Genomic DNA, 26,107 nt, shown 5'->3' with positions numbered 1-26,107 from the left:
TCTCATAGGTCAAGGGGAGGAGTATGGCCACAGCCCTTAAAGGGGCGGGCTTTTCTGCCCCTAGAGGAAGATGTAATAGGAAGTTCGTCGCAACCGCTTCCTGCTTCAGGGACTATTGCGCATGCTCGCTACCGGGACGAGTCTGGGAAGGGACAAGGAGGGGGAGTGAGAGGAACAGGGCTGCTGTGCTTCCGGGGAGCAGCTTCTAGGGGGCGCCCGAGATACACCCCGGGGTTTTGTTGGCCGCCAGGGACTTGGGGGAGGAGAGCGGGACATGCTACTGGCTACTGACGAGCCTGGAATGAGCCGTACGTGGCGCCTAAGCACAGAGGCTCCTGGAGAGAACGATGGTGCCAACTGGGCACGGGAAAGAAGCTTGGGCTTGACTGGTGTGTGGTCAGCAGGCACAGAGAACATGGCTGAGCCTGGCAGTGACCGCAGGGTGCCTGAGCAATGCCCACCAGACAGGAGGGACCCCCAGGGTGACAGGGAGAGCCTGGGGTGTTGACAGTGTCAGCTGGGCACTGGGGTGACGGGGCAATGCCCACAGACAGGAGGGACCCCCTACATGAGGAGAGCCTAGGGTTGTTGAGAGTGTCAGCTGGGCACTGGGGTGACGGGGCAATGCCCACCAGACGGTAGGGACCCCCAGGGTGACAGGGAGAGCATGGGGTTGTTGATAGTGTCATCTAGGCACTAGGAATGTTACCTGGGAGCGATGCCACCCCTTCCAGGGCAGAACACCCCACCCAGACACTTATACGCTTCAGTATGCCCTAATCACCCTCCTCCCCCTTGAGGACAGGAAGCAACAATAAAAGGGGTGTGCCAGTCTCTGAAGGTCCTCCCTTGGCCCAAAGGGCATGTTAATAAGCCCAGGACCAATCTATTATTGAGGGACCAGCTGGGTTCTATCCTTCCCTCTTGGCCTCCCCAGCATGTGGGCTGCTGGGGCTGCCTGTTGCCCAAGGAGCCTGGTGGCCCCTCCTACTGCCTGAAATGCCTACTGAGGTCACCCTGGGACTGGAGGGGGGGGGGAGACAGGAGGAGGGTGGTGGAAGGTCTGGGGGAGGAGAAGCAGCTGCTGAAGCCCTACCCTAGTCTTGCCTTGCCCCACAACCCCAGAAAGAACTGGCTGCCCAGAGGTGAGTGCCAGCAGCCCCACCGCAGGGCACCCCAAAAAACTAGGGTGGGCAAAAGCTAGAGGTTGTTGGAGGAGGGGAGTGTCTCAGACACTGACTCTAGGGCAAAGACTCTGGGTGGGCATTACTGGGGTCGTGGGGGGGGGGGGGAGAGGAGGGATAGTGGACACAGCCCTGGGCCAGAGAGATAGGCTTGACTTCCTGGGTCTAGGTTGGTATGACTGTCATGCCCACCTTCTCTCAGGATCCTAGATGGGAAGGGAACCCCTCCCAGCAGCCCCACCACAGGGCACCAAAAATAACTGGGGTGGGCAAGAGCTAGAGGTTATTGGAGGAGGAGAGGGTCTCAGACACTGACTCTAGGGCAAAGACTCTGGGTGGGCATTACTGGGGTCGTGGGGGGGGGGAGAGGAGGGATAATGGACACAGCCCTGGGCCAGAGAGATAGGCTTGACTTCCTGGGTCTAGGTTGGTATGATTGTCATGCCCACCTTTTCTCAGGATCCTAGATGGGAGGGGAACCCTTCTGTCCCCTCTACTTGAGCCGTCTGCCCCCCACCACTCCAAAAGCTACCTCCCCCTAGGCTTACCCCCCTGCCCCTCTACACACACACACACACACACACACACACACACACACACCCCTTCTTCCTGCACTGTCTCATCCAGTGATTCAGCCCCATGCCTGTGCCAAGCCTAGGGTAGCTGAGCATTCCTGGAATTGACAGAAAAGTGGAGAAGTCAATGTGGGCCAGGCCCAGATATCATGGGGAGGATTTTGTGAACTAGGAAACAGAAATAAAAATTCTTTCCATGTGTGGGGCTAGTGAGGAAACCTCTTCCCTACAGATAGGAGCCCAGTTTCCTTTAAAAGTGATGTCTCCCTACTACCAAGTTCCCTTTAACCCCTCACAGTCTAGACTGCATGGTTCAGAGTTCTTTTGAAGCCCAGGGTTTGATGCTACCACAGAGATGGTGTCCAGCCTCCCAGTCTCAGATCCCCAGGGAGGTAGAGACATGACTTTAGCCTAAGATTAACCCTTCCTTGCCCACAGCCAGAAAGGTATGACTAGGACTATCAGGTTTATGGTTTTCATTCATAAAATAAGTATTTATTAAGCATCTAATATACCCTGTACCTGGTGCCTAGGAAAATACGAAGACAGTCTCATGGTGCTCACAGGCTAACGTACAGTAATCACTGTACACGAAACTCTCTGGCCTTCCGTCTGCGGGTCTCTAACCCTAGAGTACTGAATTTATCCCAGAGACCTGAGTTCAAATCCAGACTTAGACACTTACTAGGGATGTGACCCTGGGCAAGTCACCTAACCCCATTACCTCAAAAAAAAAAGACATGAAGCAGCTGAAGAGATCATTTTTAGTGGAGGATCTAAGACCATAGGTCTGCAGCCATTCACTTTCAGCTTCCTTGTCTGTAAAACGAGGCTAATGATACCTACCTCACAGGATTGTTGTGGGGAATCAGATGAGAAAATTATGTAACGTGCTTTGCAAACTTTTAGATGTCAGCTACCATCATCGTTATCCTCATTATGCCTAGGTGTTATTATTATCTTTTTTTAATAGATGACAACACTGAGCTTCAGAGACTGAACTATAGCTAGTGAATGGGAGATTGGAACTCAGGTCTCCTCATTTCAAATCTAGTGCTCTTTTTTATCCAGATTGCCTATGGAAATCCTTGTAAGGGGAAGGATGCCTCTGTAATAATAATCATTTGTTGTTCAGTTGTTTCAGTCATGTTTGACCCTTTGTGACCCCATCTGGGGGTTTTCTAGGCAAAGATACTGGAGTGGTTTGTCATTTCCTTCTCCAGTTCACTTTACAGATGAGGAAACTGAGGCAGACTTGCCCAGTGTCACACAGCTAGTAAGTGTCTGAAGCCAGATTTGAACTCAGGAAGACTCATCTTCCTAACTCCAGGCCGGGCACTCTATCCACGATGCCACCTAGCTAACAACAACAATAACATTTAATGATGCTTACTATGGGCCCACAGGAGTACTGTGCAATGTGCCGTACAAAGATCATCTCACTTGATGGGATGGAAAGTGCTATTATTATTCCCATTTTACAGATAAATAAACTGAGGCAAACAAAGGTTAAATGACTTGCCCAAGGACACACATCGAGTGTGTGTGAGGACAAATTTTAACTCAGGTCTTCCGACTCCAGGCCCCCTGGAGCTCTGGCACCACCAAAGACAAGGAGGTGCCTACTTGGGCTGCTACAGAGGGTGCATGTTGGGGAAATGATTGGAAAGGCAGGAGGGGATTGATGATAGAATAACTTGGAGCAAACCTAGAGAGGGTCTGATCCAAAGGATCATAGACTTAGGGATGGAAGGGACCCTAAAGACTGTCAAGTTCAGCCCCCTCCTTTTATCAGTGAGCAAAGTAAGGCAAGCAGAGGTGGTCCCTTGCCCAGGATCACGCAGCTAATATGTATCTGAGAGAAATGTTCATTTTCTATTAATAACCCATTATTAATTAGGATCCAGGCTTTTTTATTTCCTCATTCAGGGAGCAGCCCCTGCAGACCAGGCAGCCAGTCTCTTAAGGGCATGACTAATAGATGAGATTGCCCTAAGTCTCTGGGAACTTGCTCATGCGTCTTGGGCAGGACCCCACCCAACTAGGAGACCTTACTTCTGTTCAAAGTGTAGACAGAATCTAATCTAGGTGAATTTGTGCCCTTTGGGAATAAGCCCACGTCCTTGTACCCCTCCATTGGAGTTTAGGGTGACCCATGGGGTTCGTGAAGAAGAAAACCAACTGGAGTGGTCTGGGTAGAGATGGATTCCCCTGTCCAGACTGTTGGAGGTGGCTGAGTCTCATGATCAAGCCATGTTCCCAGCAGAAGCTGGAGACTTTTAGCTCACTTTCTCATTTAAATGTCTACCAATCAGGGTCGATTTCTCCTGTCAGGGGCATTCCCTTTCATAAAAATATTTATGGCATTCAATGTCTTAACTATCAATTTGTTGATTATTAGCTAGCCTAATTAACAAATTGATTATTAATTACCCAGAAATTGTGTCTCTCAGGCTTTTCATTCATCACATATTGGAGGCAGGATTCAAATTCAGACCTTCAGGGCAGCTAGGTGGCACAGTGGATAGAGCACCGGCCCTGAAGTCAGGAGGACCTGATTTCAAATCCAGCCTCAGACCAAACACTTGACATTTGCTAGCTGTGTGACCCTGGGTAAGTCACTTAACCCCAATTGCCTGGAAAAAAAAACAATCAAATTCAGACCTTCCTGGCTCCAAGGTCATTCTCTGGCCACTAGACCACACTGTCTCTCATAAGGCAGGGGCGGAGGAGTTTCTGAACACTCTCTTCCTCAATGGCTCCTAAGCGCAAGGCAGCTTCTGTAAGCACTGGAACACCCAAGAAGAAGAAAGCAGAGGCAGAGATCGACTTGCGCTCAACCATAGAGGCCCTTAACGCTGCCCCCAAGGAGACATGGAAGGCTCGGGTGGATTCCATGTGCCCACTCAGCAGCAACCCTGCTGTCCAGGTGGGCCCAGTCCGTAGGGTGGCTCACTCCTCTTAGGAGCTGGTGAATGGCTTTGCCCTGGGCCTGGGGGCTTGGCCGAGGGAATTGGGAATTGGGAGCTGTCAATCTCTTCTTTCAATGAATCAAGCAGGCCCTGAGATTAAGGAAGGGCAGAAGCCTCTGGGCCCCAGGTGGGGGGTTTAGAAAGGAGAATATTCCAGGACCCCTGGATCCATTCCCAGCCTTCAGTAGGGCATGAGGCTCACAGCAGAAAGAGAGGGAAAGAAGGCTGTCTGATGGCCACATCTCCGCTGAAGGCCGGCTGCGGGTGAGCCCTGACGCTGGGGCTCTCTACCCTTCTTCCCTGCCTCTGCCCCCAGGTACATGAGGATTACGACTGTGCACTGAACCAGACCAACATAGGAAACAACAACAACAAATTCTACCTCATCCAGCTGGTGGATGACAACGGTCATTACGGCTGCTGGAACCGCTGGGGTCGTGTGGTGAGTGGCCACCATGGCTGGGCGTCTAAGCGGCACCGGCTCACGCGGGTGGCCTGAGGACCCTGGCCCTCCAAGTGGGCTGTCAGGGGAAGGGGTGGAGGGAGCCCAGGGCCGGAACAGAGCACGATGCCTGCCTTCATCTGTCCAGGGGGAGACGGGCCAGTCCAAGCTAAAGTTTTTCCCCTCCTTGGATGAAGCCAAGCAAGACTTTGAGAAGAAGTTCTGGGAAAAAACTAAGAACCGCTGGGCCGATCGGGACAACTTTGTGGCCCACTCGGGCAAGTACACACTCATCGAAGTGCAGGCTGATGATGGTGAGGAAGGCCAGGAAGGCGCGGTCAAGGTGAGTCCCACCCAAGTATCTCCCCTGGCATTCTCACTCAGCACCCTAGCCGGAAACCTAGGGGACCCCCTCCTAGTCATAGCAGGAGTGAATCAAAGCTGCGTACAGAGAGCCAAATAGAGTGCTAGGCTTGAAGTCAGGGAGAGCAGATGTCAAAACCTGCCTCAGACGCTTCTAACTGTGGCACCCTGGGCAAGTCACCCAGCTTCTCTCAGCCTCGATTTCCCCATCTGTAAAATGAGGGTGTCTGAGTGGATGGCCTCGTGAGCCCATGCTGGGTCCTCTGCTGTGAAGCAGACACCATAGGAGCAGAGTCTACACTCCTTGGATGATGGTACAGGCAGGGCTTTCATGAACAAAGGTTGCAAAGTGCTTTCTATAGGCTGCTGTCAAGGCAGCATGCGCTATGCACGAGATGCTAGAGGGGTGGATTTAGAGACAGGAAGAGCTGGGTTCAAATTCCACTCTGGCATTGTGTGACTGTGGACGTTACCTCTCTGAGCCTCAGTTTCCTCATCTCTAATAATAATTTGCATCACTAATTCCTGTAATAGCTGCCTTCAGAGAAGTTTTGTTAAGTTCAAATGAGATCATGCCCCCCAACACCTGAATAATGTGCCTTGTATACTTCAAAGCCTTACAGAAATGTTATTATTATCATTTGATCCTCACCAGGAGGGAATAGGCCCTCCCTACAGGTATTATGATCTCAGAGAGAGGATGTGACCTGCTTGGGGTCATCCAGTCAGTCAGCAGTTGAGGCAGGACTAGAACCCAAGTCTTCTGGTTCCAAGACTAGCCCGACTTCTTTTCTAGCATACTGCCTTGGGCAGTTTTTGTTCACTGCCTCAAAGAGGGCCTGGTTGGTGTGGGTCCTGATGCCAGCTTGGGGGCCCCCTCCTCTTCCTGTATGAGGTCTGTGACTCACTCCAGTGGGGGCTGGGGCCACAGCAGAGACAGGGGCAAACTGGGCTCCAGTCCCACCCAGGCTGAGGGTTCTCTGCTGGGGGAGGAGAATCCTCTCTCATAGAAAAGAAGCTCTTTGAGGCCAAGACCCTAATTTTCTTTACTTTGAATCCCCAGTGCCTAACACAGACCCGAGCCCACAGAAGGCACTTAAGAAATGCTTGTTTGCTCGACTGAACCCTGGGAAATCGGCTAGAGACCAGCATGCAGTACTTTCCCTATGGTCTCCTGTCCCCTCTGACCTAGGCAGGGCCCTGCTGCCTGGTCTGTGGCACGAGGCCCATTGACTACCCCACTCCTTCTACCCCCAAGTTTCTCTCTCCATCTCTTTGGTTTGAGCCTAGTATTCCAGGGTCTAGATCTCATTTCAGATGAACGACACACATTCATTAAATGTCTGAATTAGGTGCTAGGGATTCTCCAATAGAAAGATAAAAAGGAAATAACCCTTTCCCTCAAAGAACTTACATTCTCCAGTGGGGGCGGGGGGCAGGGGACACAATACGTAGAGATAAGTAAATACAAAGTATGTGCAGAATAATTCAAAGTAATCTCAAGAGGGAAAGCATACTAAAAACTAGGGGAATGTTGTTTGTCCTTTCTCAAAGAGGATCAGTGACTTCAGGAGGGTGATGTCTTGACTTGCAAGTGAATTGGATTTAAGTGAGGGGGAGCTGGCTGTGCAAACTCACCTGCCTCATTTTCTCCTCCAGAGTCATCTTAGTCCAGCAGCAAGACATAGGTCAGGATGACTGATGATGGCCCAAATGCAATGGGAAACCCCCGGCCTTTTAAGCTGAGGTCTTTCCAAGTTTCAGTTTCTCTGAGGCAACACCCATTCAGTGACTAAAGGCTTTGAGGCAAAAGAAAGCCTAGTTTGACTTCCCAAAAGAATCAGTCTGGGAGGGGAAGACACTCAGAGTTTCTGGCAAGAACAGAAACAGTTGCTATTTACAGTTGTTCTGAGCCATCAAAACCCAAACAATAAGCAAGTGAGGCTTGGGCTGGGACCTATTATTGGCCAATCGTTGAGAGCCAGAGCGATTTGGGTTTAAAGGCATAGTGGAGTAGCTCCATTTGAATCCCAATGGGCATTATCAAATTATCTGAGCTGTTATTTCAAGAAATCATGAATGAAAACTACATGAGACAAAAGAGTTAATTTTTCCAATTTTAGGGGGGAAAAGATAGAAAATAAATAAATGGGGAGGATGGAAATCTAGCCCTCAACCCCAAGATATAGGAAGAGGAGGAAGAGGAAGGAAGGAAATAGCAGTATTGCCCGACTGGAGCTGGCTAAGTGGGTGTGGGGTATAACTACTACTACTCACAGATTGTTGTTTTTCTTTCTTTTTCTTTTTTTTTTTTTCCTTTGGTAAGGCAATGGGGTTAAGTGACTTGTCGAGGGGTCACATAGCTAGTGTCAGATGTCTGAACTGGATTTGAATTCAGGTCCTCCTGACAAGAGTGATATCTTGCCTTGCAAGTGAATTGGATTTAAGTGAGGCAGGGCTGTGCACTTGAAGATTTTTGGGTAGAGAAGTGACATGGTCAGATCTGTGTTTTAGGACTGTCCATTTGGTAGTTGTGTGGACAGACTGGAGAGAAGAAGCAGTTAGGAAGCTCTGGCAATTAGGGTTAGGGTGAGTCTCCAGGTGAGAGGTGATGAGGACCTGAACTAGGGTAGAGGCTGTGTTCTTGGAGAGAATGATAAAAGAGATATTATGGAGCTGGAAGAATTGAGTGATAGGACGAGCCTCCCTTGCTCTCCTGGGCCACCACATCTCCTCTTCAACTACTACCTGTCTCTGGAAAACTTCTGTTCTTCTGTAGGCCTGCTGCCAAGCTTCTGGGGCTGCTGTCCAGGGTAGGGGTGGGTGCTTTTTAAATATTTAACAACTAGTTCTCTAAAAAATGCAGGACACTTTTAAGTTTAATCTGCATTATTAATATTTTTTTCTATCACTTTCTTAAGAGCTCCCACTGTCAACAAAACAATAGATCAAGTCTTGATTTGTAAAGTTTACTATGTTCAAGGCATAAGTGCTCACATTGAAAACTTAGCAATCAGGTTCAATCTTGGCTCCAGCACATCCCTGGGTGTCTGTCAAGCCTTCCTGGGACAAAATGAAATAAAGGATCATAGAATCCTTTGAAAGAACCCTAGGGATCACCTAGAATCCAGCCCTGTCCTTTTACAGAAGGGGCAATACAAGAGGGAGAGGGAGAGTGACTTGTCCAAGCTCACAAAGCTGGTAAATGGCCCAGCTGGGACTGAAACGGGGGCCCTCTGACCCCGTACTCACTGACTTTTCATTTAACCACAAGGAGCTTTAGACCTTTCCCCGAATTACTGAAAACCCACAAGAGGTACAGAAGGCCATATCAAGTTCAATATTTAGACTCCGACTGGAGCCCAAGAGTAAGAATAGAGGTAGAGGAGTTAATGAGTTTATTAGTGGAGTGGGGTGGGGGAAGTTGTATGTGGTTATTTATTATTCCAACATTACAGAATCTCAGAGTTTGAAGAGATGTCTCAGCATCTGTTGAGGGGAGCAGGAATGGAGTATCCCCACTACATACATATCACACACGCATGCATCCCATCCCATCCCATCCCATCCCATGCCATACCATACATGCACACCCAACCAGCCTTCTTGTGGCACAATGGGAAGTGGGATGGATTTGAAGTTAGAAGGCTTGGGTTTGAATCCTGGCTTCAATACTACAGCTTCCTCTCCTGGCCTTAGTTTTCTCATCTGCAAAATGGGGAGGTTGAATGAAATGGCCTCTAAGTCCTCCTTAAGCTCTAAATCTGTGATTCTCTGACCTCCAGTGAGAGGGAGCCAATACACACCTATAAACATCTGCTATGTGTCAGGCATGGAGCTAGGTAGGCACTGGGGGCCAAGAGAATGGAACCCTGAAAAGCAAAGCAGTCTGTTCTACTTTGGGGTCACTCTAAATGTCACAAAGACTTTCTTTAACAGCTCACCCAAATATACTTCTTTGCCACTTCCCCTATTGCTCCTTGTTCTGTCCTTGAACATAGCAAATCTAATCCTTCCTCCTCCTGATGGCCCTTCAAACATGTGAAGACTACTGTCATGTTCCCTTAAATCTTTAGCTTCCTTCCGATGTTCCTCAGTTGGCTTTCTGAGTTCAAATAGAATAAAACTTTTTCTCTTCCTTGTGACAGCCTTCAAATATTTGAAGCCAGCTATCTCCCCCTCACCCCAAATCTTTCCTGAGTAAATATTCCCTTTCAACTGACTTTTGCATGACCTGGTCCCCAGTCCTCTCCCCATGGCAGGCATCCTTTGGATGGCTGCTCTATTTTATGGTTGCAAGCACAGGGTATTGGGGGTTAATCTCTACAGAGGATCCCTCTTTTATGGGTTGATTCTCCCACAATTCAGAAGTTGCTTAGACTCCATCCTTGAGATTGTGAAATGAAAATCTGTTGGATAGTCATTTCTAGTCTGACCCTGCCATTCGCCCTGCCGATTCAGAGAATTTACTTTACCTGCTTTTCTGGGCATAGAAAAATAGTGCTCAGGCCTATTAATTTGGAAACTCAAATGGTTCCCTGGAATGAGGTCTTTTCAAAGTGCAAGAGATGGGTTTTCTCAACTTTTCTTCAGCTTTAGTGCTTGGTTTCCTTGAACATTTTGTTCTGATCTGAACTTAAGGTTTCTTTTTTAAAAATGTTTTATTAAAAACTTAATATTGGACATCAATAAAACCACCTAAATCTGTTTAGTAACCATTTAAAGTTAATTGATTTCAATGAATAAAAATAACTTTTTATTCTTTTTTTTTCCCCCATGTCTATTACTACCTACCAACACACTTCCCTCCTACTTTGAGTAAACGCTATATAACAAATAATAGTATAGTCAGGCAAAACAAATCAGCACATAAGCACATGAGCCATGCCTGGGAATGTATGTCTGGTGTGATACGTCTATGCCAAAGTGTGGAAGGTATGTTTCATTCTCAGACTTTTGAATTCATATTTGGCATCTGCTTTGGTCAGAGTTCTGAGGTCTTTCAGAGCTGTTTCTACTCACAATGCTGTGATCATCAAGTAGATTGTTCTCTTGGTTATGTTCACTGCTGTTGGCATTAATTCACATAAGTCTTTCCATATTTCTCTGAATCCATCATAATCCTATTTTCTTAGAGCATAATAAAATCTCATTATATTCGTGTACTACAGTTTGTTCAGCCATTCCCCAATTGATGGACACCTATTTTGTTTCTAGTTCTTTGCTACAACAAAAAGTGCTTCTACAAATATTTTTGTGTATATGAGTCCTTTCCCTCTCTGACCTTGACCTTCTTAGGAGTATGTGACTAATAGTAATATTACTAAATTTAAGGGTATTTACACTTTAGTGAATTTTTTTTCTGTTTTTGTTTTTTTGCTTTTAGGCAATTGGGGTTAAGTGACTTGCCCAAGGTCACACAGCTAGTAAGTGTCAAGTGTTTGGTCTGAGACTGAATTTGAACTCAGGTCCTCTTGACTTCAGGGCCAGTGCTCTATCCACTGTGCCACGTAGCTGCCCCTACTTTAGTGAATTTTTGAAAGTGCTTCCCAATTGTTTTTCTAGAATGGTGGAACCAATTCACAGTTCCGTAAACAGTTCACTGGCATACCTATCCTCCCATATCCCTTCCATGCAACATTGCCACTTCACCTTTTTTGATATCTTTGTCAATCTGGTGGGTGTGGGGTAGAACCTCAGAGTTGTTTTACCTACATTTTTCACATCATTAATGACTTGGAGCATTCCTCATATGGCTGTTGATATCTCTTCATTTGAGAACTTTGATGATTTGTCTCTTATTCATATATATTTATATGAATTCTTTTTATGTCTTGGATATTAAGTCTTTATCAGAGAAAGATTCCATTACTCAACTTAGACTTAACCTCTAGCTCAAGAAAAAAGGGAGCTTATCCACTAAGACTGGAAAGAGAAATTACTCTTTAGTCAACCCCTCTTTCTCTAGCCACCAGAGAGGGGAACTTGGCCTTTAAAAAAAGTCTTACAACCCTATGATTATTTTATTCCTACACAGCGGTCTTACTCTAAATTATCCACTACTAAATGATAAAGTCTAATCAATCTATTCACTAAATCTATAGGCAACCTAGGCTTAAGAAAATATCTATGTTAAGTTGGCTTAGCTGTTAGGTCTAGCTTTTCCTAAAGAAGGGAGCTTACTCCTACAAACCAAAAATGAATCAAAGTGATCAATACTAACTGATTTCCTTCTCAGCCATCGTGTCATCTGAAAACAGCAAAACTCGTTTCCTCTTTGCTCATGTTTATTTCCTCAGCTTCTTTCTACTCTTTTTACTGTAGCTAGCATTTCTAGAACTATATTAAGTAATGGTGGCGACGCCGGGTATTCTTGCTTTATTCCTGATGTTCTTTGGAAGCTTATAGTATTTTTCTATTATAGATTATAAAACTTTTTTGTTTTCTGTGGATACTATTTGTAGTTTTGAGGATAGTGGAAGTATGATTTCACTGATATAAGGAACTCCTTCTACAACTTACAGTTTTGGAGAATTGCCTGGCACAATGAGAGGGTCAGTGACTTGATCGTAATCACAGACAACATGTCAGAGGTGGGACTTGAACCCACGTCTCCTGGACTTGAAGGCCAGCTCTCATGTTTCTTGAATTATTCTTTCCATTGTGTCATTGTAATCCTTGTGCCTGTTGTTTTCCTGGATCTGCGTCGCTGCGTATCAGTTCATAGAAATCTCACACTTTTCTGAATTTTTCCTATTCCTTGCTTCTCGTGGCTTGATGATATTCCATCGTGTTCATAAACTTCATGATTCGGAAGGATCTTTCCTACCCAGCGGTCACTTACACTGTTTCCAGCTCATTACTACGACAAAAAGTGCTAGAATGAATGGTTCAGTATATGTGGGATAGTTCTTCCTACCTTTGTTCTTTCTCCTTGGGTATGTGCCTAGCAGGGGGATCTCTGGATCAAAGATAAGGGATGGTTTAGTCACTTCCTTTTATTATAATTCCAAATTGTTTTCTAGAATGATTGGACCAATCCGTAGCTCCACCAAGGGTACGGTAGTATGTCTGTCTTCCTGCAGCCTCTTCAACATTAACAATTTCCATCTTTGTCACGTTTACCCATTTGCTGGGTATGAAGCCAAACCTGAGAATTGTTTTCATTTGCATTTCCGTTGTTATTAGTAATTAAAGGAGTAGTTATTCACAAGGAAAATCAATAGTTGCAGTTCTTCTTTTGAGAACTGTTTTTATGTGCTTTCACCAGTCATCCATTGGTGAATGTCTCTGGGTCTATATTTTTGTTGTTGTTGAGTTTTTTCAGTCTTATCTGACTCTCCATGACCCCATTTCAGGTTTTCTTGACAAAGATATTGGAGTGGTTTGACATTTCCTTCTCTAGCTCATTTTACAGACGAGGAAACTGAGGCAAACAGGGTGAAGTGACTTGCCCAGAGTCATGCAGCTAGTAAGTGTCTGAGGTCACATTTGAACTCAGGTCCTCCTGACTCCAGGGCTGGCACTCTATCCACTGTGCCACCTCACTGCCCATATATTTGTGTTAACTACCTATGCGCTGTAGATATCAGACCCTGATCAGAGATACTAGATACAAAGATCTTTTCCTCCAATCAACTGCTTCCCTTCTTATCCTAGCTGCATTCATTTTGTTCATGAAAAATGTTTTCAATTTTTTATATTCAAAACAGTCTATTTTATCTTTGTGATCTCGTCTGTGCTTTTTTGTGGTCTCGTCTCTACAAAACTGGTTAAGAATTTTACCTGTAAATGTAGTTGTGAAAGATACCTCTGACTGTTTTTCTCTAATGGCCTTTTATTTATTTAAACCAAGTGTCCATTTGGAACTGATTGTGAGAGATCATGGAAGACGCTGATTGAAGCCTATTTTTTGCCAAAGTGTCTTCTAATTTTTTCTGAAGTTCTGCGCAAGTATTTTCCAATGAATAGAAGGATCCAGCAAAGAATAGGCAGCTGGGGCAGCTAGGTGGTGCAGTAGATAGGGTTCTGGCCTTGGAGTCAAGAGGACCTGAGTTCAATCTGGCCTCAGACACTCAACATTTTATTAGCTGTATGACCCTGGGCAAGTCACTTAACCCCTAAAAAACCCACAGAAGAACAAGGAGGAGAGGAGGAGGAGGAGGAAGAAACCTGGGTTCAAGTCCTGATTCTGCTGTTTATTGACTGTGTGACCTCAACCTCTCTGGGCCTCTTCTATAAAATGAGATTAGACTAAGTCTTGTCTAAGGTTCCTTCCAACTCTGACAGTCTATGAATCTTTTTGACCTCCAAGGACTCTTGCAGTGCTAAGAAACTAGGATTCCATAGAATAAAAGGGGAAGACATGCAGAACAATCCAGTTCTTTTAGGAAGTATGATTTATGGCCCCTCCATCTGGAGATGATTAAGGCATACTGTGCCGTTCTCCATGGCTCGGTGATCCCATCTGACCCACTCCCCTCCCTTCTCTCTCTTCCTCATTCACTCATTCATCAGACATTTCCTGAACTCCTCCTGTGTGCAGGGCTCTGTGCTGAGGAAACAGAGGTGACTGTTCCCCCAAATTCACCGTCTGTAGAGGGGCTTAGATACGGATCCAAATAATTATACAGTGAGGCAGATTATGACACAGGTCATAAGGGAAAGCCAGTCACAGTTCTGTGGATGTTCAGAAGCAGGAAAGGGTTTTTGTTTCTTTGTTTGGTTGGTTGGGTTTTTTTGAGTGGTGTCAGGGAAGGCTTCCTGGAGGAGATGGTATTTGAACTGGACCATGAAGGATAGGCACGGTAGTTGTGGCAGGAGGACATTCCAGGTGGAGGGGACAGGCATGAGCCCAAGGGCAGAAGCAGGAAAACTGAAAGAATGGACCAGGAATCCTCCTCTTTGTTGGGGAGACAAAGCTCACACAGCTTTATGGGAAAAGGAGCTAGATGATAGAGGCCAAGGTGATAGTGAGCCCTAGGAGGCTTCAGAGCAAGGAGAGCACGTGGGTCTAGTAGGGTTTTATGACAATTAGTCTGGTGCTGTGTCGGGGACTTCTATGTGGGGAACGCTGCCAGCCTGGTTACGCTAGGAGAGAGGGGAGGGGAGAAGAGAATCTGACTCTTGTGGGCCAAAGCTGATTGGGAAGGCAAAGACATGGCTGGGCCTACCTGCTTCTTAGGCAGCTGTGGGAAGATCTTTATTAGTGATAAAAAAACAACTGCATATTTTGTATTTCCTCATCTCCTTCCAAGAGAATGTAAAACAAAACAAAACGCTGGATTCAAATTCTGTCTCTGTTGACTTACTAACTGGATAACCCTGGGCAAGTCATTTCCATTCTCTGAGACTCAGTATCCGCCTCTGTGAAATAAGGTTAGACTAGATGATCTCCAAGATCTTTTCCAGCTTTGAAATCTCTGAATCTGCAACATGGTAAATTATATCCTCAAGGGGATTGAGGGAAGGAAGGATTTTCTGTTCTCTTCAGGCCAGTGGGGGCAAGGGGAGGGATCGTGGTCTGAGAGGTGGGGAGGGGCTGGGGCATGACGGAAACTGGGCTCGAGTGCATCGGGAATTGACCCAGAGCTGGGTCAATGCCGTCCCTGACCAGGGTGGGGTAAGTAAAGGGCTGTGTAACATTTAAGTGAAATAGAAATGTGGCTGTTTGTGAAGCCTTTTTACCATTCCTTCTTTCTTTACAAGTAGATGGGAGAGATGCTAGAGAAGTTGGTGAGACAGAGGATGGAAGGCTTTGAATGCTGAGTTGTGCATCTTGGACCTTATCTCATGGACAATGGGCAGTGGGTGCCCTCCCCACCACCTCCTCCCAGGCTCATCCTGAGTAGACAAGGAGAGGCCAGGCAGCACTGGGGCTAGTAACATAAACTCAGAGCACCTTCTAGCTACATGGTCATGGGCAACATGTTCAGTTTCTTTCTTTATAGAAGAAATAGTAGTTTTGGCACTTTCTTCCTCAGATAGCTATCATGAAGAAAGGACTTTGTAAACCTTAAGGCAATAGAGAAATGGGGGCTGAGGCAGTTATGTGAGTTATGGAATCAAAGCCCCCAGTTTCTGACTGCCCTTCAGTGGCCCTGTATTGTCCCACAAAGGGAGGCCCAAGCTTAGGACTTGGGAGAGGGGCAGCTGCTAGCTCTGGCATGACCTCGTCCTTCCCTTCCCCAGGTGGACAGTGTGAATGGGGTCCAGGCTGGTCAGTGGAATGTCAAGCCCTGTACCCTAGATGCCCCCACCCAGGAACTGGTGTCCCTCATCTTCAGCCATGATATGTTCAATGATGCGATGAAGACCATGAACCTTGGTGAGGCCAGAATGGGAGGGAATTGGGGAAGGGATAATTAAGGGGGATAGGAGTTGGAGGTAGCCATGCCTCAGAGCCTAGGCCTCATCTTGCTCCTTCTCCTACCCCTACCCTGCCAAACAGATGTTAAGAAGATGCCCTTGGGGAAGCTGAGCAAGCAGCAGATTGCCAAGGGCTTTGAGGCCTTGGAGGCCCTAGAGGCTGCCCTACAGAAGAGCCCAGAGGCAAAACAGCTGGAGGAGCTGTCCTCCCTCTTCTACACAATCATCCCCCATAACTTTGGCAGGGCCCGGCCCCCACCCATCAACTCTCTGGAGGTCCTTCAGGCCAAGAAGGACATGCTGTTGGTGAGAGCTAGGGGATAGATGGACAGGTTGGGGGAAGGGACAGATGGAAGTGATGGGACAGATGGACAGGGATGGAGACAGATGGTTGAGAGTGGAAAGACAGATGGAAAAGGATGGGGGTGAACAGTTGCAAAGATGGACAGAAATAAGGGGCAGCTAGAGAAAGGGGAGATGGATGGAGATGGGGGAAGCAGATGGATAGGAATTGGAGATGATGGGACAGATGGCTGGGGAGGACAGATAGAAATATGGGGGATGGACAGGTGGTAGGAGACAGACATGAGCAAGAAGGTCAAATGGACAGGGCTAAGCAATGACCAGAGATGGTCAAATGAAAGACATGGAAAGAAGATACTGTTGGAGATGGAGAGGGAGGCAGAGAGGGTGGGCTGGGCTGAGAAGACGGTTGGGTAGAGTAGGCAGAAGAACGTGGGCTTTGGGGCCAACCTACGTATCATCCCAGGTCCTGGCTGACATTGAGCTGGCCCAGGCCCTGAAGGCTGGACAGGAGGAAGAAGAAAAGAAGATAGAGGTGGAAGAAGTGCCTCACCCACTGGACCGTGATTACAAGCTCCTGCAATGCAAGTTGCAGACACTGGCAACTGATACTCATGAGTACAAGGTAAGTGGCACAAAAAAGGGTGGTGGCAGAGAGTGCTCAGAAACCTGCATTGGCACAGTGGCCTGGCCTCTACCAGCCTTGGCTATCCCTGGACAGAAGAAGTCATGGGAAGGAGAAGGGGGCACCTGGGCCCTCCAACTCTCACCACTCTGTCTCTATCCACTCTGCTGCAGACTGGCATCTTACAGATTCCAGGGACGTTGGACACTGGGAGAAGTTGAATTCTAATCCTGGCTGCCCCTTGTCTACCTTGGACAAGTCCCATTTCTCTAGACCAGGGGTGGGGAACCTGTGGCCTCGAGGCCACATGTGGCCCTCTAGGTCCTCCAGTGTGGCCCTTTGGCTGAATCCAAACTTCACAGGATACATCCCCTTCATAAAAGGATTTGTTCTGTAAAACTTGGACTCAGTCAAAGGGCTGTACTCGAGGACCTAGAAGGCCACAGTTTCCCCACCCCTGCTCTAGACCATTAGGTACCCCATATGATCAATGAGAAGGTTGGCTTTGGTGATTTCTAAGGTCCTTCCACACTGACTCTATGATTCTAGAATCCTAAATTGGTTTGTATTCACTGTAGCTACCACCAGATGCTATTAATTGTAAAAGAGACTTAGCCAGCCTACTCTGGTGGCTCTGGGTCTAAAGTAGCAGCCCTTAGACGCTGGAGCCCTGAAGCCTCAGTAGAGCTGCCAGCCTCCCCCTACCCAAATGCCTCCTGCATACCCTCAGCCCTCCTTACCTTCCTCATGCTAGCTTCTAGTGGCCTCAGCTTTCTCCCCTTCTTGCCACAGCTGATTGAAACCTACCTGAAGAAGACAGGATGGCCTCATCTCCGCGTTCTCCATGTCTGGAAAATTAATCGAGAGGGGGAGGTGAGAGGAGCCAGGACCACCCACTACCCTCATCTTCCCATTGCTGGCCTTCTCTGAGCACCCCCTCCCAGAGAGAAGACAGCTGGAGGAGACAACATGAAAATATGTTGCCTCATTTCTTTGAAGTCCTGCCAAAACCTTTTTTTTTCCTGGTCCACAGCCCATTTATACATAGGACCATACAATTTAGAGCTGGGAGGGACTTCAGAAATCAGCCAGTTCATCTCCACCATTTTATAGATGAGAAAATAGGCCCATGAAAAGGAGAGTGACTTGCCCCAAGTCCCGACTTTGTATATTAATGGGAGGAGGTGGAGAGCCCAGGGCCTTTCAGGCCCTTGCCACAAACATCTAGGTCGCTTCCCTGGCTGAGGTCTGGGGCCTCATTTTTCCCCATGTGAACAGTTAGGTAAGGCCCCAGAACCTGAAGCTTTGTGCTGACCCACCTCCCCATCCCGTGTTCCAGGGAGAGCGGTTCCAGGCCCATGACAAGCTAGAGAACCGACGGTTGCTGTGGCATGGAACTAACGTGGCAGTGGTGGCTGCCATCCTCAAGAGTGGCCTCCGGATCATGCCCCACTCAGGGGGGCGTGTGGGGCAGGGTATCTACTTTGCTTCTGAGAACAGCAAGTCAGCTTGTTACGGTGAGAGATCTCTGTGGCAGTGCCAAGTTCTCCTCAGAACCCCTTGATGGTAGAATCTGAGAGAAATGGCTCCTCCCAGAACCCAAGGCCCCCAGATCCCTCTATTCATTTGGGCCTGGGGCTTGTCCCACATCCCTTGTGATCTGAGCTCCAGACCTGCATCTCCAAAGGCCTACAGGACATGTCCCAAACACCTCAAACTCAACCCATCCCAAACCAGAGCCAAGCCTCTGGTCCTCTTTCCCGCTAGAGCCGCTCTTCCTTCTAAACTCCTTCATTGTCTGTGGCACAGCTGCTCACCCAGGCTCCCATTTTCACAGCCTCTGGGTAGTCTTTGGCTCCCTGACCTCTCAGATCCCCAGCTCCTGTCTGTTCTCCTTGCCAAGCATCTCTCTCACCCATCCCGTCCCCTCTGGTCCAGTCCCCAGCAGCCATGCCCATCACCACCCTCTCCCTCTTCCAAGTCATCTTTTTACTGCTGCCACAATAGCCTCTCTTGACTATGTAGCTGGTTGTATCACTCCTCTGCGGAAAAATGTTCAGGGACTCCCCACTGCCCACCAGGTAGTGTCCAAAGTCTTTGGCTTGTCATTCAAGGCCCTCTGCAATCTGGCACCATCCTTTTCTAGACTTGTCTCATATATACATTTTTCACGAATACTTTTTTTAAACATCCCTACCACTTGCCAATGACTTCCTACCTTACTCCCAATAGACTCGCCATCTCCTTATAACAAAAAAGTGCAGGCAAGAAAAACAGAGCAACACATTCTCCCTGTCTGACAAAGTATGCCCCGTTCCATACCGATAGTCCACCACCCTTCTGCTGAGAGGAGGGAGGCATGTTTCATCATCAGTCCTAGAGTATCAGGATTGGTCGTGACACCCATCGGGGTTTTGTTGTCTTTCAGTGTTGTCTTCCTCTGTGTTATTGTGGTGGTTGCTCCACACGCTCTACAGATTACCCCACCTCTACTCCTCAGCCTCCGTGAGTCATGGCAAATTCAAACTCAGTCTGCCCCGGCCCACAGTGAGAGCTACCCAACCCGGCTCCCCATCCTGGTGGAGCCTGTGCCCAGTCATCCAACGGGCTGACCTTTAGAGAGCACTTTAAGATTTGCAAAGAGCTCCCCATACGGCATCTCATCCCATCTTCCCAGGACCTCAGAGAAGCAGGTGCTACCCTCACCCCTATTTTGTGAATGAGGAGAGTGAGGCTCAGAGAGTAGCCCCACAGCTAGTAAGTGTCTGCAGCAGGATTGGAACCCGAGTCTTCTTGGTGCTAGATCCGCCTACGTGTCTCCACTGTGTCTTGGTGCCTCTGCTTAGAGACAACTATAATGTGTCCCCAAGAATGAAATGACAAATCTTCTCAAAATTTAAAATTATTTTTGCATATGCCATGTTCCCTTAGATTGTGAGCATCATGAAAGTAGGGATGGTGCCTTTTTTGAACTTTGTATCTCCCCTCAGGACTTAGCACAGAGCTCTGTGCATTGTAGGTCATGAACAGTTACTCTTTGAATGAGTGAATGAATGAATGAATGAATGAATGAACAGCCAGCCTTAGTGCTTCATTCTCAGAACCCTTATCCTTAGCCTGCCTCAAACCTGTACTGTTTGCCACCACCACCACCACCACCACCACCATGTTTATTTGGTTAGACATTTGCCCTCTTCAGGACCCAAGATTCAGCTGAGCCTGTTAGCAAGTAATTTATTTATATGGGAGAGTAAGAGTAAAATTTATGATAGACAGAAACCAGAGAGATGCCCAGGGCTAATTGGCCAATGCACCTGGCTGCCCTGAGCTTCTCAGTCCAAGCTCGTCTGATCCCTACCCTGTCCGGAAGGATCCAGTTGGCCTCTTGGGCAATTGTTGGTGATAACTTCTCTGTCCCCTTCAAACCTTCACTCTGTCCATGTAAGTACCCTTGCATGTATCCTGGATTAAAAGCTCCTTCTGATGCCTCTACCCTAAGTTCATGAGAATTTTCTTTTATCCTGTTCCATCCCTTCCCTGTCTCATCTCCTAGTAGGGTGTTTGTCTATGCTATCTGAGGTTGTGCCCGGAACAGGGCAGAGCTCAGGGATCTGACCAGAGTTCCCTGTCCTGCAGTATGCTGTACCTCTCAAAAAATTGGCCTCATGTTCCTGAGTGAGGTGGCTCTGGGCCAGGAGCACCACATCACCAAAGATGACTATAGCCTTCGGCAGCCACCCCCAGGGTATCACAGCATCGTAGCCCAGGGACACACAGAGCCTGGTGAGTTCTGGGCACTGCTGAGTGTGGGGAGGGCTTAGGGGAGTGTAGGGTGTAGATGGGAAGCAGAGGGGCTTGGGGGGGGCAGGGCAGAGGGGAGATAACCTGGAGCCACAGGTTGGGAAGATGACATCTGGGAGAGGCCTTAGAGCACATCTCTAATGTCACAGATGGGGTGGCCCTTAAGAACCATCCAATCTAACCTCCTTGTTTTATAAAGAAGAAATCGGCCAATAACTTATTTTTATTTCTTGGTAAAAGCATTTTACTTTGATAAAAATGCCTCTTTTTTTAAAAAAAATCTGAAACTGATTTCACTGGTGTAGAGTTCCCTTTGGGGGGTTGCTCTTCCCCTGAGGAGATTAGCCCTGGATGGGCAGGTGACAGTCTCAGAGAGGTGCCAGAGGCAGAAATGCCCACTGAACCACTCATAACCATTTGTAATAATTCACATTTTTAGTTTAGGTTTTTAAGTTTTATTGGTGTCTTTTGTTTGACATCAATCCAACCTCCCCCCCCCCCAGCCCTTCTAACAAAAGAAACACAGCTAAGTGGCAACAGAATGCATGCTTGTATGCACCATTCCATACCCATAGGACACCCCCCCCCAACCTCTCCCAAAAAGGCTCATGGCTTTCTTTCCTCTCAGCGAAGCTGGGTCACTTTAAAGATGCTGCGTTTGACTTTGTCTTACTGTTCTTTTCATTTATATTATTGTAGTTGAAATGACTTATCCAGGATCGGGGGTGGGGGTGGGTGGGTAGGGGAGGGGAGCAGAAACTAGGGAGGAGGGAGAGAGATGAAGGGAGGAAAGGGCAGGAGGGAAGGCTGGGAAACTGAGCTTTGCCTAAAGGCAGGGACGGACTCTGAGGAGGCAGAAGGACCCTGGGGGGAGGGAAGGAGCTGGGAAGTCTGTTTCCATTTCTCTTCCTCTAAGCCTCAGTTTTCCCATTTGTATGGAGGGGCTGGACTGGCTGCTCTCTATGGTTCCTCCCAGCTCTGATGGGCCACGTTCTAGGGTTCTAAATCGTGTTTGTGTTCCAGACCCCAGAAGTCTCTCTAAGCCCACAGCTGAGGGAGCTCTGGGCAGCAGGAGGGGCAGGACGGGTTAGAGGCGGGTAGAGGCGTGGGAATGACTGGCTGGCCCTGTCCCCACAGACCCCCGCCAGGACGCGACGCTCGAGTTGGAAGGGCATAAGGTGACAGTGCCCCAAGGCCCGCCTGTGCCCATGCCTGACTTCCAAGAGTCCACGTTCTCCCAGAGCGAATACCTGATCTACAAAGAGAGCCAGTGCCGGCTTCGCTACCTGCTGCAGCTGCACTTCTGAGCTGGCCAGGGCCCAGGCTAGAGTCCCTGGGTCGTGGAGCCCCCTCGCCTGGACGAGGCTTAGCTGGCCCAGCACCTGTGCATTGCGTGTAAATGAAACAGGAAGGAATAAAGTATGTCCAGCTAACCGCCTCTCTTTGCTTCTGGCTCTCCATTTCCAGCCCTTCTCTCCCTAACGGTCTCTCCCTTCCTGGGCTGTCAGGAGTGATGGTGCTCTGGGCTAGGGGCAGCTGTGACCAGGGGCTAGGAGGTTGGCGATGTGTACTTCTACAGTGAAAAGAGCCCTGGATTTGGAATCGAGCATTTGGTTCTGTTACCACCTGTATGAACTTATACAAGTCATTGCCCAAGCCTGAGCCTCAGTTTTCTCATCTGTAAAATGGGGGGAAGAGATGATGGGTTAAATAATCATTAAGTGCTACTCCAACTTTAACTCCCATGACAAGGTGCTTTGAGATCCTCTTGAGGAGAAGCAGTTAGCAATCTTCTCTCCCTTTCATCTGCCCAGGCTTTTGTCCCCAGTTTGCTGTCTCCTTGAGCCAGGCCAAGGGAAGCTGAGACCCCTGGACCTTACTGATCTCTCTTCTGACAGCTTGATGGGAGAGAGTGAGCTCGTCTGTGTCAGTATCCCCAACGCCTCACCCAGAGTAGGAGGTGATGGATAAATGGTTGGCAATTGATTGAGGGGGGCTCAGTTTTCTACTCTGGGCAGGGACTGAGTGATCCCAACTCTCCCCTTGTGTGTTTGGGGTATGATAATACTTCTTCACATTTATGCAGCAGAATAATTGGGGATTATTCTCCCCATTTTACAGAGGAGAGAACTGAGGCCCTTGGAGAAGAAGGAACAGCCCAAGGGCATGCAGCCTGCTAGTGGCAGAGCTGGGGCTAGAATGTGGTGAAGGGAGGGCAATCACACTGGGGAGGGGACTAGCTCCCAAGGAGCAGTGGAAGGGACTGGGGTATCTGTCCTGGAGAAGGGGGGGCCTGGAGGCTTAGCTTCAAGTATCTGAAGGCTGTCATGAAGGGTTGCATTTGTCTGCTTGTCCCCAGAGAGCAGAATTCAGGGCAACAGCCCGAAGTTACAGGGGGCCCGATTTCAACTCAATAGAAGGCAGGGGATGGGCTTTCCAGGGAGAATGAGTTCCCCATCACTGAAGGTCTCCAAATGAAGGATGGAGAACCCCTTGAGGAGGATGTGGAGAAATTCTTGTTCAGGTGTAGAGTGGACCAGGCGCCCCAGATGTCTCGGGGGCCCATCAGCCCCTCAGGGTCTGTGGTTCTATTCTTGATGCCTGGACTGACCCGTCCCCCTCATCCCAGAGAGTGACCAAGACCTAAAGGGCTAGAAAAACGTCTGCTACTGAACTCCAAGGCGAGCAGGCTGCTGCTAGGACCCAGGGCTGGCCTCACCAGCCCCCCCAGGGATCGAGCGCTCTTTAAAGGGCAGCGCCAGGAGTGACAGCCTGTACCGTCTCCGGGAAGAGCAGCCGCAGCCCTGGGTAGAGGGCTCGGCCTTCCTCATTGTGTGCCCGGCTTGGGGCAGGATGGTGCCCCCCAGGGACTCGCCAGCTCCTGCTCCCCCCTGCCTCTTCCTGGGCCGGGGATGAGGTGAGATCTTCCCAGCGGGCCCTGGGGAACAGGAGGGCGGGGTGATGGATGGAGGATGAAGGAGTCAAGTGGGAGGCTAGAACCATGGATTTTAGAACTAAATGACCCCTGGGAGACCTGCCAGTCCAATCCCCTCCTTTTACAGATAAAGAAACTGAGATCCAGAGAAGGCAGGCAAGTTGTCCCAGGTCACGAAGCTTCGTAAGTATCAGAACTGAATCCTGAACCCAGACCCCATGACTCCATTTCCAGAGCTTTTTTTTCCCGATATCACTTTCCCTTAGTCTCCCCAGTTCGGGGGCAAGGGGACAGGACTGGAACTCGGCTCCACTGTCTTTCCTTTTCCCTCCCCTGGAGCAGCTTGATGTCGCCAGGATGCTAGGGCTCCCACCAGCCACTTGGATGCCCAGGGCCATGGCATAGCCCTTGGGGGCAGATGGCCAACAGGACTGAGCTAAATGAGACATTGGGGGCAGGGTCCCCATCATCCCGTCTGGTTGGGCTCATCCCAGCCGCCTTCCTGGAAGTGGTGACCCTTCTGGGCAATGGAACTGTGCTGGCTGTTGTCCTCCGCACCCCTGCCCTCCGAAAGGCGATCTACCTTGCCCACCTCTGCCTGGTGGACCTTCTGGCTGCGGTCTCTGTGATGCCCCTAGGTCTGCTAGCGGCACCCCCAGGCCTGGGAACCGTGTACCTGAGCCGGGGCCAGTGCAGAGCTGCCCGCTTTGTCACCACCACCTTGGTATCAGCCTGCACCCTGACATTGGCTGCTCTTGGCCTGGAGCGCTACCGCTATATCCTGCATCCACTGAGGCCCCGGCCCCGGCCCCCGCCGATCTTGGTGCTGGGGATCGTGTGGGGCGTGTCTGGTCTCCTGGGGGGGCTTTCACTCCTGGGCCGGCCTTCTCCAAACTGCTCTCTGGTGGCTGGTCCCCCAGGACCTTTCCGGCCTCTCTGGGCCATCCTAGCCTTCGCTCTGCCTGCTCTGCTCCTCCTGGTCTCCTATGGCAGCATCTTTCGTGTGGCCAGACTGGCAGCCCTCCGCCCCCCACCCCCTGCTCCTGGCCCACGGCCCCGCTCAGACTCCCTGGACAGCCATCTGTCCATCCTGCCGCCCCGGCTAGCCAGCCCACACCTGGTAGGTGGCAAGGCAGCCCTGACATTAGCCCTGGTCGTAGGCCAGTTCCTTGGTTGCTGGCTGCCTTTCTTTGCGGCCTGTCTGCTCCCTGGGCGCTGGAGCATAGGCATAGAGGTGGCCCTCACCTGGCTGGCCTACTCTTCCTTCGCTGCCCACCCTTTCCTCTATGGTCTCCTGCAGCGGCCTGTGCGTGAGGAGCTGAGCCGCCTGGCCCGAGCCTGGCTCCAAGCAGTCCCAGGACCCTGGCACTGCCCACCAGGAACTTGGCTCCCCCAAAGCTTCCTGAAGCTCCTCCGGGGAGACCCAGAGAGCCCAGCCCTGGATCCTTCTGCTGGCCAGGAAGCAAACACAATGACTGCAGAGGGGCCTGGCCTGGACCCAGGAGAGACCACCTGAAAGAGGAAACTGGGGAGGGAAAACAGGAGGAGGGAATCCTAAGATACCAGAGAGATGGAAGCCAGCCAGCCAGCCAGCCAGATACACATACACCCCTGCGCTAGCAGTTCTCAGGGTGGTCTCATACTGTGTTCAGCCTGAGCCTCCCATCCCCCATGACTTTGCTAGGGACAAGGGAGCCTCTGCCCCTGGTTGGGTGTGTATGAGCTCTCCTTTCATCTGCCCGCCGGCCTTCCCTGACACAAACCAAGCCCAGCCCTGCTCCTCGGAGGACAGTCTCCCACCCGGCTAGGAGCCCTTGGAGTCTCCCCCGTAACCCTGGGCCCCTTCTTCCCAAACTGGCAGTGAGGAGTGGCGTCCTTCCCCTACTCCAAACTTCATTGTTCCAGTCCCTGCCCCCCCTACACACCTATTTTCCCCGTGGTCAGATATACAAAAAGGCTTCCTGGACTGCCTCAAGGAGGTAACTAAAGGAGGCTGTGGAAATCTCCTCTGGGTCGGGATTGGCTTTAAGACTCCAGCATATGCCAGGAATGGGTCACCACGCTGGCGCAGGAGCCCAGATGGGATGACCTTGAAGTCCCTGGCAACCAGAGGATCAATGCCTGGGAGAAGTATAAAAAGCCAGGCCGGACTGGATGGGGCCAAGAGCCAAAGCCAAGACTGCAGGATCAGGAATCCTCACACAGCTCCTCGGGGTGGGGATAGAGAACTGAATGGGGGCCCATCCCGACTAGAGGGGGAAGAGACTGCTGAGGTGGGGACAGACCCTCCAGGGGTCCCCGGAGCAAGGATGGTCCTGGGGCCATGGCAGCACATGGGAAATGTGTTCTTAGAGATGCCTTTAGTCTTGTCCCCCCCTTAGCTCTCTGCCTGTCCCTTTCCCCAATTCCAACTGGAGACCTCCAGGTCACTGAGAATATTTATTCAAAAACTGGATTGAAAAAACTGTACAGAGTCTTGGCTGCTGAGAGTGCGCCTGCCCCGCCCCCTCCCCGCCCCACCCCCAGCTGCCTGGCAGTG

The 26,107-nt window shown here is 49.5% G+C and overlaps 2 protein-coding genes across 7 annotated transcripts; both read left to right on the top strand.

Moving 5' to 3' along the window:
- Positions 1 to 867: 867 nt before the first annotated feature.
- Positions 868 to 22,071, top strand: PARP3 (poly(ADP-ribose) polymerase family member 3). Of its 6 annotated transcripts, none has more exons than XM_078152338.1 (12): positions 873 to 1,145; positions 4,213 to 4,372; positions 4,482 to 4,688; positions 5,048 to 5,173; positions 5,322 to 5,516; positions 15,728 to 15,863; positions 15,987 to 16,210; positions 16,674 to 16,832; positions 17,625 to 17,705; positions 18,172 to 18,349; positions 20,469 to 20,615; positions 21,771 to 22,071. In XM_078152338.1, the coding sequence occupies exons 3-12, from the start codon at positions 4,515 to 4,517 to the stop codon at positions 21,938 to 21,940; spliced, it is 1,590 nt and encodes a 529-aa protein (XP_078008464.1). In that variant the 5' UTR covers positions 873 to 1,145; positions 4,213 to 4,372; positions 4,482 to 4,514; the 3' UTR covers positions 21,941 to 22,071. The 6 variants fall into 6 exon arrangements, with proteins under 6 accessions (XP_020854566.1, XP_078008464.1, XP_078008462.1 ...); XM_078152336.1 differs by having other exon boundaries at positions 4,478 to 4,688; XM_078152337.1 differs by having other exon boundaries at positions 4,197 to 4,372; positions 4,478 to 4,688.
- A 987-nt stretch (positions 22,072 to 23,058) lies between these two features.
- On the top strand, positions 23,059 to 26,106 carry GPR62 (G protein-coupled receptor 62). Its single transcript, XM_078152343.1, has 2 exons — positions 23,059 to 23,550; positions 23,696 to 26,106. Exon 2 carries the CDS (start codon positions 23,987 to 23,989, stop codon positions 25,082 to 25,084), a length of 1,098 nt encoding a protein of 365 aa, XP_078008469.1. The 5' UTR covers positions 23,059 to 23,550; positions 23,696 to 23,986; the 3' UTR covers positions 25,085 to 26,106.
- The last annotated feature ends 1 nt before the right edge of the window (position 26,107 follows it).

This window comes from Phascolarctos cinereus, unplaced genomic scaffold (genome assembly GCF_003287225.1).
Source record: "Phascolarctos cinereus isolate Bilbo 61053 unplaced genomic scaffold, phaCin_HiC Scaffold_4;HRSCAF=312, whole genome shotgun sequence".
Lineage (NCBI taxonomy): Eukaryota > Metazoa > Chordata > Mammalia > Diprotodontia > Phascolarctidae > Phascolarctos > Phascolarctos cinereus.
The sequence above is the reverse complement of the archived record's forward strand: the minus strand, read 5'-3'. Positions and strand labels throughout refer to the sequence as shown.